The sequence below is a fragment of the Nannobrachium achirus genome, assembly GCF_963921795.1.
Source record: "Nannobrachium achirus genome assembly, chromosome: 6".
NCBI classification, from domain to species: Eukaryota; Metazoa; Chordata; class Actinopteri; order Myctophiformes; family Myctophidae; genus Nannobrachium; species Nannobrachium achirus.
The window spans coordinates 18,611,522-18,623,694 of record NC_137815.1 but is presented as its reverse complement, the minus strand read 5'-3'; the positions used below and the strand labels follow the sequence as shown (position 1 = coordinate 18,623,694).

The window sequence follows — 12,173 nt, the reverse complement described above, 5'->3', positions numbered from 1 at the left end:
ACAACTCTCTCTGTACCGACACAGATAATCCTATGAGAAACCAGGCTAGGATGTTCTCTCTGTCACACACACACACACACACACACACACACACACACACACACACACACACACACACACACACACACACACACACACACACACACACACACAGACTGACTCATTCACAGTCTACTGCAAACAGCTTGGAGACGAGCTAACGAGCTAATGAGCTAACGTGCTAAGGGGTTAACGAGGTAGACAGAGGTTCAGACAGTGCTAGTTTGTTGTGGTCACTTGGTTTCGGGGAAGTTACAAAAAAATATAACTAGTTACTTTACTGCTGTTAAAAAGTAACTATATTACTTAAAGCTATACTGTGTAAGTTGCTAAACTAGTGGTCAGTAGCGGTATTGCTTTTTTCGGCCGTTTTTCGCCCGGAGTCGTCGCGGACCACCGCCGCGGACCACCGGAGCGGCGCCGCAAACCACCGCGACCAATACAAATCCGTGGAGGGGTAGAACGCATGGTAGAACGTAATTTTCTGGCCAGGATTTGGGGATTAAGAGGTTAAGAATCCTTCACCATGGTAAACACTGTAGCTGAGCGAGGCTACTTCCTGAAGACGCGGCAGATAAGCTGTGATTGGCCGGTAGTGTATCATGTGTGTATGATTCGCGATGTGATTGGCCAACATATACAGATGATGCAGATGACGCTATTTTTCTGCAAAAACAGGACCCCGGCAAGGATCATAGAAAACATATAAAGAGAAGGCTTTAGAAGCTGAAAATAACGGAGTGGGTGTTCTAAAACTTTAGCGATTTAACAGTTAGGACAATTTTAAGATTTGTTTTATAAAAAAAGTTACATGGTATAACTTTAACAAGTTACTAGTTACTACCGTATATAGCTCTGGTCCATAGTGTTAGAATGATACTGTTCACCTAGGGTAAAAAGGTACACTTACAAAAACATGCAATAATCCTGGTCTCTATACTGCCTCCCCCTGGCCAGCCAGGGTACTTCCTCCACCTGGTCTCTATACTGCCTCCCCCTGGCCAGCCGGGGCGCCTGATGGAGGGGAAAGGTACTGGTTGGAATAACGTGTTCCTTCCACGCGCTACGTCCTACCGGGGAAGCTGCCCCCTGAACCCCCCACACGCTTAAAATACATTTCTACTTAGTGGATGCAGTCAGAGCCCCCCACCACACGCTTAAAATACATTTCTACTTAGTGGATGCAGTCAGAGCCCCCCACCACACGCCTATAATACATTTCTGGGGCGAAATGAAAAATAATCCACCGGATGGAGACACTACTTCTTCTAGTTTTGTAATCTTTGCTATCGCCATCACGATGCCAACTCACTACTGCCGCGCAGGTCAGGATCGCATTAACAGAGCTTTAGTCTCGCTGGGTGTTATTCGGCTCTGCGACATTGGAAGCGCTGCTACGTAAAAACAGTCTTCAACCAGGAAGAGTGTCTCCGCCCTGTTAAATTATTTATTCATAGTTACTTCAAAGTGTATGTGTACATTTTCATGTTACTGAATTAAGCACCAAGTGACAATTAACTCTCAACTCTCATCTTTTGTAGCTCACTATGAATAGAGGGTATGTGTATGCTTAAAGTGAATGGCAAATCGAGTGGCAGATAGGACTTTTCTGTTTGGATGTATGGGCTGTCAAGGCCAGAAAGTAGTTATTTTGCCACTCAGTAGGCGTTCCTGCATAACTTCCGGGTATGATGATGATGTCACGTGCATAGCCTCCATAACTAGTGGATGTACTGTAGGAATAACAGTTATTAGATAGATAGATAGATAGATAGATAGATAGATAGATAGATAGATACCTTTATTATCCCATGGGGGAAATTATTGTAGCTCACTATAATAACTAGTGGATGTATGTAGGAATATTATGTCTTCAGCAACAACTTTGAAACCAAGACATTTTGAGAACACTCCTCCGTGTTGGACAGAAAATATGGACAGTTGGAACCCATTGGTTGTGTGTGTGTGTGTGTGTGTGTGTGTGTGTGTGTGTGTGTGTGTGTGTGTGTGTGTGTGTGTGTGTGTGTGTGTGTGTTTGTGTGCGTGCGTGCGTGCGTGCGTGCGTGCGTGCGCGTGTGCGTGTGCGCGCGTGTGAGTGTGAGTGTGAGTGTTAGAGAGAGTGTGACTCTACGTTGTGATTGGAGGGATTATCCTGATGCTGTGAGCCAATCAGGGCCCAGCTGACCTGGGAACAGATAGATTAGATCTCCTAATCCTCTAACAGCTCCTCAGGGCGATCTTAACACTCACTGGATGTTTAAATACATAAAATAACAGCAGATCTACAAGCTCACTGGCTGTTTAAAAATAATAGCAGATCTACAAGCTCACTGGCTGTTTAAATAGTGGTCGCTACAGAATCAGGAGGACGGCCAATCACTGATCCAGCCTTTTTAGTCCGTTTCTTGCAGAAAAATATTCAAAATATTTATTGAATAGTTAAAGCACAAAATAATGCGTAATAATGCGTCCCCCTTCCCCTATGAAGAACATTCATGGGGGGCCTGCATTGAATCCTTGTACCCGGACCCGGGGCCCTGAATTTGGTGCGACACCCCTGACCTTGGTAGAAAACATGAAGAAGTGACACTGATATTGAAAGATCAAAGATCTGAGTGCAGACTGAGCTTTCTTCAACACAGAATCTGTGTTCATCTTCAGTCCAGCTTACTGTAGTCGGAGGCCTTAGTGTTTTTTCATGCTAATCAGTCTAAAAGCGCCAGATTTTGCACAGATGTAGCCCAAGGCTTGCTCTAATGATTTAGCTAGGGCGCCCGAGCCGACGACCTTCAGGGTCGCCACAGCGGCCAAATCAAGTTAGGCTCCCATCGACTTTCTATACAGGAGGAAAATAACCAGAAAAACTTTTTTTTTCTGGGTATTTAAGTAGGATGTGAGGGGTCTGACTAGGGGTTTGTCATGATGCTGAATCCATTGCAAGCATTTGTTTTGCACACAAAATATTCCTTGGGCTATAAATGGCCCCAGAAAATGCTCACAAAACTGTGAAAAGTGATGACTCATCACTTTTCATCACTAAACCATCGTTTTCTGGGGCATTTTTAGCCCAAGGAATGTTTTTGGTTCACAACAAATGCTTGCAATGGATACAGCATCATGACAAACCCCTAGTTAGACCCCTCACATCCTACTTAAATAACAAAAAAAAAGCCCATGATTTGGCCGCTGTGGCGACCCCGAAGGTCGCAGACTCGGGCGCCCTAGATAAATCATTAGAGCATGCCCTGGGCAACATCTGTGCAAAATCTGGCGCTTTTAAGGGGAACACACACCAGACGCGGAGGCGGCGCGGAGGCGGCGCGTCAAAACATACGGCCCCATTATTTTCAATGAACTAACCCACACCGGCGGCGTCAGACATGCACAGCCGCGGGTCTGCCGCCTCGCCTGCCACACCGATACACCGCTGTTCTATTTTTCCGCAACGCGCCGCTGCGCAGACGAACGTGTCCAGTGTGTGCTCCCCTTTAGACTGTTTAGCACGAAATTACCATTCTATCTCCCTAAGGCCCCCGACTACTGTCCAAATGGACACCAAGATGCTTGTTGGACTGTTTCTACCTCCTGCCCCTTAATGAAGACACCTTCTTCCTACTAAAGTTAACGACTAGCTCTTTTCTACGTTGAGCTGTAGACAGTTGGCATCACACCAACGGACGAATAAATCAACTTCCTTTTTATAGGCCCGATCATCAGAAGTTACATTAAAGCTACATGTAACTTACAAGCCCATCCTGGCCTTAAAGTCGAAATTAAGCTACATTAAAGCTACATACATTAAAGCTACATTAAGCTACATTAAAGCTAAATTAAGCTACATTAAAGCTACATTAAGCCACATTAAGCTACAGTAAGCTACATTAAAGCTACATGTAACTTACAAGCCCATCTTGGCCTTGAAGTCGACATTAACCTACCTTAAAGCTACATTAAGCTACATGAAGCTACATTAAAGCTACATGTAACTTACAAGCCCATCTTTGCCTTAAAGTCGACATTAAGCTACATTAAGCTACATTAAAGTTACATTAAAGCTACATGTAACTTACAAGCCCATCTTGGCCTTGAAGTCGACATTAAGCTACATTAAAGCTACATTAAAGCTACATGTAACTTACGAGCCCATCTTGGCCTTGAAGTCGAACACCTCTTTGATGTTGGTGGTGTTCTTCTTCCAGCTGCAGCTCAGCTCCTTACGACCCATCCTGGAGGTCGAAGGTCACTGTACACACACATGGGGAAATAACATTCTTTATTGTGTGAACACAAACACTGTCTCCGCCCCAAGCTCGGCCTCTCTGACCATAGGCTACCGCTGTTCCCTATTGTGCTTGGCACATTTCCTGGGGCAAGCTGCCCAGATCACACATCACACGTGTCTTCTTATTTTTTCACTCTGAAAAAGCACCTGCAATGTACTGCATTTGAAACTACATTGCAGTGCATATCATGGGGTGATCACTGCTTGCCTCCTGTTGTTTATTTTATGTTTATTTTGTTGCTGAGTGAGGTCAAAGCAAACCAAAGTGACGTGAGTGAGATGAAAAACCTGGGTGAAAATTTCAACAGGAAACAACGGTATTTCAATCATGTTGGTCCCTGTCTATGGTCCAGTGCTATAAATGGTAAATGGTAAATGGTGCATTTATATAGCGCTTTTATCCAAAGCGCTTTACAGAGATTGTGCATTACATTCACCCATTCACGCACACATTCATACACCGGTGGCGGAAGAAACCATGCAAGGCACCAACCTACTCACCGGGAGCAACTAGGGGTTCAGAGTCTTGCCCAAGGACCCTTCGACATTAACTCAGGGGGAGCCCGGACTCGAACTGGGAACCCTTCGTGCTCTAATAACGGTTTCTCTACCCCTGAGCTATGCCGCCCCAAAACAAACAACCAGTATACTGTCCAAAACAAGAAACCAGTGGTGGAAAAAGTACTCACATTTTTTTACTTAAGTAAAAGTAGGCTATCAATACTGCAATATGGAAATACTCTGTTACAAGTAAAAGTCCAGAATTCAAAATGCACTTGAGTAAAAGTACAAAAGTACTGGCATCCAAATGTACTTAAAGTACCTGTAAGAGCCATATTATAATTTTTTATTTTGGTCTTGTTATGATGTGACATCACTGGAGTTCACGGCACGCCCAAGTTCAAGGCCAAGGTGCCAGCCAGGTTACCTAGGGAGGTTGAGCAATCAGGTACAGGTGTTGTGGTTTTGAGACAAACAGTCTTTTGACTGTGTGCGTATGAGGCTGGCGTTTAGCCGCTTTGTTTATTTGTTATTTTCTTTACAAAAGTGACTGAGCGACTAATGTCTGACTCTGAAAGAGTAAATAAATACTGCATATTTTGCAACTCTGAAGAACACCTTTTGGACATCAGTTTTTTATCGCACCACACGTCTAGACTATAGTTTTTAATCTGCAACCAGTAGCGGCTAATAATGGATTTTGTCGCTACAGTACCAAAAGTAAAAGTACAAAATGTTTGAAAATAGCAGACATACAAGCTAAAGTTTTCAAATAGATGTAGTGGAGTAAAAGTAGAAAATTTGCATCTGAGATCTGATGTAGTGGAGTCGAAGTAAAGGTATTGGAAATTCTCAAGTAAAGTAAGAATACCTCAAAATTTGACTTATGTAAATGTATTTACTTTACACCACTGGCTGCTGTCCCAAACAGAAACCCTGTCTGAACACTGAGGTCTGCTCGCTCCTGAAAGTGAGGGACTCTGCTTTCAGGTCTGGTGATGAACTTGCTCCCAGCGAAGACTCACCTCTTCAGACTCCACTTAAACCCATAGCACTACAGTAACACTCCCCTTCCCTCAAAGACCATACATGAAGCTCGATAGCATTTTTAGGTTTTAGAAAAGTATTTTAGGTGCATGGTCTACCTAGGTTATTATTTTTCTAGATTGATACTCATATGCATTTGTTGTATTGCTGTTGATGTACTGACATATTAGCTTGCTTATTATATAGATGTATTACCTGCTTATTGTAAATCGCTTTGGATTAAAAGCTTCTGCTAACTGCCTAAACTGTAAACTGTAGAGAAGCAAGAAGAATTTGACTGCAGGGATAAAAGAGGGGTAAAGCATTGTGGTGTCTAGATATGTTTTATTATTTCACCATGTCCAGGACATGGATAAGTTAGGGGTGTAACGATACATTTGAACAACTATTCGATACGCATCACGATACATGGTTAACAATACGATACATGGACGGTTCATTTGCGATACTATACGATTCGATTTAATGATTTAAAAACGATATAGTAACTATTTAGCAAAGACATTAAATCTATGTGAAACGTGTAAATAGTGCAGGTTTTTTTAAGGGAAAAAATCTATTATTATGGATATAAATAAGTAAACACTGTGATTCTTTAGCAAATACATGGACATTACATTTCAACACATATGGACAAACCAGCACCTTGACATGAACACAGAGATTACACACATTTATCGATAGACCAAGAGTAACAAATACTAACTGCTCATCAGGAGCAGTTAGGGGTTCAGAGTCTTGCACAACGACACTAACTCTGGGGGCGCCCGGGATCGAACTGGGGTTCCCTTTCTGTCTGCTCTACCCCTGAGCCACTGCCTTCCTCTGTGTAGAGTTTAGTGTCCGGTCCTCTCACCTATAGATCAGCGCTTCACAACGCGAGGTGTTGTGAGCCCGTAGATCTGCATTTTTCACTTTACAGGGGTCCCTAACCGCAGGTTGAGAACCACTGACCTAGATCACATAATATCGTCCATGTCGGCACAGTGTTCGTTCCAAGATGCCGCAGCACGACTGGTCTTCAACCATGCCTTGTAAGGCATGGAAAGACCCGCGTTGGGGAGAAGTCCATATGGTGCCAAACATGAGTTTCCCGAGTTGCACTCCCTACTTCTTACTTACGGTTTCGGCATGCATGATCGCGATCGCGAAATGCATGTTTGACTCCCAGAACAGCTCTATCTTTCAAACATGGTAGCCATGTTTGTTTACATTTGAAGAAAACAATATATCCTATATCTTTTGAATGCCTGAATGGATTTCCAAGCAGATTTTTTAGTTTGAAAGTGAATTGTGAATGGCGTGCACACGTGTGGTGCATCATCCGTGCATGACCCGGGCCCTGCACATCGTGCATATTAAAAAGGTAAGATTCTGGCAATTCTGGCAATTCAATACATTGAAGATTTTAATGCTTGGCTCTGGCTGGCAACAGAAAGGTTAACCCTTTGAACCAGGTCGACCAGAGCGACCTGGAGTTACATAAACCTAGGGTTAGCAGCAGAACGTTCTCTGCATGCTCTTACATAAAGCAGGGCGGCCGCGTCGGGCCTTAAGCCCGTTTGTAGCTATCACTTTACACAGGAGCCAAGGAGCTCCGGGATTACTGCCATTAATACCTGGCTGTGGAAACTCTCTCCTCATCCCTTCCTCTAGCCATGCAAAGTATAGATAGTTAGTAGCCTACTTGTACTCAATACTGTAATTGAGTACAATTTAGAGCAGTGTTTCTCAAATGGGGTAGGGATACGCGGGGGTACTGCAGGGGGTATGTGAGAAAAATAAATAGAAAATGGGAATATGTATTTTAGTGTTATGGTCAATGATTTGGCTTTTCTAAGCCAAATGCTGTAGTTAGGGGAAGGGCCTCAGCTTCAGAAATCAGAATAAGGGAGAACTGCAGCCAAAAAGGTTTGAGAACCACTGGTTTAGTAGCCTCGCAAGCCATCCCGAGCTACGTCATCACCAATGTGCTTCCGAGTCTGGCTGTTGCGAGGCTACTGGTTTAGAGGATACTCCCACTACATTTCAGGGAAAAATATAGGCTATATATTTTTTTTTTTACTCCAATTTGAGCAGCTGGTTATTATGTAGCAGAAAAAAGAGCCCAAATCCTTTTAGCAGCCCGCGATATTAAAGTGATTAAAGCATAATTGATGATAGATAATTACAGTCCAATACCACATGATAAATAATAATGCACAAGTGCTTGAGATTTTAATATGTACGATTTTAAATGCACAAACCTTTACTTTTACTTGTAACGGCACGGTATTGTGGTGTTTCTACATTTACTCTAGCTCTGGTCCATCGCGTCACCTCCCGGTGACGCTCTGACAGACCCGTCGGCAAATGAATAGACCGCGTTTTTTCAGCCCCTACGAGCGCTCAACTTCAGTCAAAATAAACAAAACTACTTCACTACTCACCAAACCAAAGGTAGTTTTGCGTTGTTGAAAGTCTATTCTCCGCGATGGTGAGCCCCTCAGCACCCCACCCACTCTGCAAAATACACTATTTTTGGCATGAAATAAAGTGCATCCAACTCGACTGCCGCTTATTTACGGGTTGTGAACCATTGTATCTGCGGTGTGCCGCTAGGTGGCTCGAGGTGGGTGCGTTTTATTTCATGACAAAAATAATGTATTTTACAGAGTAGCAGGGGTGCTGAGGGGCTCACCACCGTGGAGAATAGACTTTCAACAACGCAAAACTACCTTTGGTTTGGTGAGTAGTGAAGTAGTTTTGTTTATTTTGACTGAAGTTGAGCGCACGGAGGGGCTGAGATATCGCGGTCTAGCCATTTGCCGACGGGTCTGTCAGAGCGTCACTGGGAGGTGACGCGATGGACCAGAGCTACGTTTACTCATGAGTGAAAGACGTCAGCATTTCTCCCTCTAATCTGTCCCAGTAGCGGCGAGGACAGATTAGTCTGATTGTTGACTGGGACACAAACTGGGTCGTTTTATAATCCTGACCCAGGACAGCTTTAAGGCCATCCATGTGTGTGTGTCCAGGTGAACACAAACAGACACATATCCATGCTTCAATCTCAATCCATATTCAAACTTTGTTTGTTTGTTTTTTTGTTTTTTTTTCTCACAAGTTACCGGTTAACGCCACGCTTCAGGGACGTGCTGGCCATTGGGAAAAGCGGGACAACTCCCGAAGGGCCGGTTCATTCCCGGCCGGTCCAGGCCGGCCATTAGGAAGAAATTTTAAATAATATATATAATTGTCACTGTCGGGCAGAAACCTTGTATCTCCATGTTTCAAATGTATACATTTTTTCGCAAAGCAAAGCCCTGCTTCATCATACAAGGCCGTTGCACAAAAGTAGTGAAAACAGCAGATCTACAAGCACACAACGCCTCGCGGTGCGAGGCGTTGTGTGCTTGTAGATCGGCTGTTTTCACTAGTTTAAATCATTTTTAAAATGATAAATACAAAACAAACGGTTTTGGACATACAAGGTTTCCACCCGACAACGACGATATCCATGCTTCAATCTCAACTCCATATTCAAACTTTGTTTGTTTGTTTTTGTTTTTTTCCCTCACAAATTACCGGCTAACGCCACGCTTGATCACACTTTTGTCGCTTCATGCAACAAAAGTAGCAGATCTACAAGCGCCGCGTTTTAGAGCTTGTAGATCTGCTACCTTCGATACTTCTGAATGTGGATCCTGTGAGAGTGACAGTAGTGGATATGAGAGGTTTCCATCAGACTCACACAGACCATCACACAAATATAAAAGTCCCAAATATCTGACGACAGACGCTGCCATGAAGCTACTTATTTATCCAGATGATCTCACCCTTTAAAACAAGGTGTTTTGGGCTTGTAGATCTGCTGCCTTTTCGCTGTCTGTTATTCATAAAAGTCAAGCCCCAAGCTTTTGTAGATCGGCTATTTTTCCACGTGCTCGTCGCAGGAAAAGCGGACGGTCTTCACAAAACTATAGAATTCTATCTATCGAAATCAACCAACAAGAGTAATCAATTGAATGAATGAATCAATCAATCAATACATTAATACATAAATACCAGTGGTGTAAAGTAACTAAGTTCATTTACTTAAGTAATGTACAAGTTTGAGGTACTTTTACTTTACTGGAGTATTTCAAATTCTCTATACTTTTACTTCTACTCCACTACATCTCAGAGGAAAATATTGTACTTTTTACTCCACTGCAATTATTAGAAATCTTTGATCACTGGTTGTTACCTTTTAGATTTTGATTATTATTACAAAACATACATTAACCACTTCAGCCCTGTATAGTACATTTCGGCCATTTGAAAATATCAGATCTACAAGCTCACAATGTGTCGCGATGCATTGTGAGCTTATAGCTCTGTTATTTTCAAAGATTTTTATACATTCTGAAAGCAAAGTGTGTAATTTCTACCTGTAAGTACATTTTGATAACAATACTTTGGTACTTTTACTTAATAAATGTAGAATTCCGGACTTTTACTTGTAACCTCTACATAGAAATGTGAGTCGTTTTGTTCCACCACTGATAAATACATGTTATAAATACATATTGATAAATAAAGGAGAGATATTTACCTGGACAGTGAGCAGTGGTCAGATGGTGAGGTATCTCCACAGATCTACCCGCCTTCTCCTCTGAGACGCTCGCTGTTCAGGTGAGCAGGGGAGGGGCGGAGCTACATGATGATGATGATGATGTCACTGAGCGTGCTGTTCAGTCATATAAGAGCTGCTGATCACAGTACAGTCAGCTCTAATGACCAGAGTACAGTCAGCTCTAATGCTCTGGACAGGAGCTGATCCCGTTATAGATGGACAACTGACATGCCATGTGTTGGCAAACACACTGATTGAAATACTGGACACTGTTTAACTGTTGAAACACTGGACACTGTTTAACTGTTGAAACACTGGACTGGACACCACTATTTTACAAATAGACACATTTTTATGGGTCCCGACACGAGTAAAAATCCCATTCTCTTCATCCCAAATAAAAACATTTTAATCGTGATTAAAATGAAGTTCTGTTTATTCAATTATACATAAAGCTCCAGGATGTTTTGCGTTTAGGTGGTACCAGAGACGCGAGATACTCCTACAGTGAACTAGCTCCGCTTTGCACAAGGTGCAAACAACCGTGGTTTTGTCGAGGTCTCCATTGGGAAGCTTCTTGAAGGGGGGATTTCCTTTAGCCAGAAGCACTTGGCACCTGCCCACAGAGCCACAACTACCAGTAACTGGTGTACTGATCATGGTATTAAACTACTAGTAACTGGTGTGTACCGACCATGGTACTGTATTAAACTACTAGTAACTGGTGTACTGATCATGGTATTAAACTACTAGTAACTGGTGTACTGATCATGATATTAAACTACTAGTAACTGGTGTACTGACCATGGTATTACTGGGTTTAACTGACCAGCCAACTGACCTGACCTGAACCCCTTGTGCTTTCAAGAGGAAGATGAGAGACACCAAACTCAACCACACAGATGAGCTTAAGGCCTCGATCAAAGCAAACCTGGGCTTCCATAACACCTCAGCAGTACCACAGGCTGACCACCTTCATGACATTATAACTATAAATATATTTATAATATAAACCTGGGCTTCCATAACACCTCAGCAGTACCACAGGCTGATCACCTTCTTCATGCAGTGTTGAGGAAGTTAAAGTTACATGTAACTGAGTTACGTAACTAAGTTACATTTTGCTGTAACTTGGTGGTAACTGAGTTACATTCATATTTCCGTAACTCGTCAAGTAACTGAGATACTTTTTGGTTCATCTTTGGCTCAAGTTACAAGTTACAAGTGAAGTTACAGTTTTACAATTGTGATGTGATAAAACTGACGATCAAATGTCATGACTAATGTACAGTATCCTCAACAAATCCTCTTGTTTGTGGAATTTTATTTTAGGAACACAGATGTTTACAAAAGAACATGTCAACCTTTGTCAAATAAAGGTAGGCCTATAGCCTACATTCAGTTGAGAGGCATAGGCCCAATTTATTTTTACAGTAAAGTTAAGTATAGTTTTATAGTTACGATCAAATGGCATGCAATGTCACCTCTTTTGAAATAAAAGTATACAACTCTTATTATATTTTGTTTCATGTAAACCAAATGTACATTCTCAAATTAATGCTGGAAAAAAAAGTAACTTGAAGTAACTCAAGTTACTTTTTCTATGTAACTTGAAACTTTACAAGTTACATTTCTCCAGGGGTATAACTTTAACTTGATATGTAACCCATAGATACGACCACCGGAGACTCGGTTGACGGCCGGAAT

At 42.4% G+C, this 12,173-nt stretch overlaps 1 protein-coding gene across 1 annotated transcript in view; it reads right to left on the bottom strand.

Annotated features, from left to right (window-relative positions):
* The window catches only part of camk1ga (calcium/calmodulin-dependent protein kinase IGa), a gene marked incomplete at both ends in the record, with an annotated part of 19,159 nt that extends 14,895 nt beyond the window's left edge, over window positions 1-4,264 (bottom strand). The window contains one exon of the mRNA XM_080728001.1: window positions 4,179-4,264. Coding sequence (XP_080584127.1) covers window positions 4,179-4,264 — 86 coding nt within the window. The remainder of the gene's footprint in view (window positions 1-4,178) is intronic.
* Window positions 4,265-12,173: the final 7,909 nt, after the last annotated feature.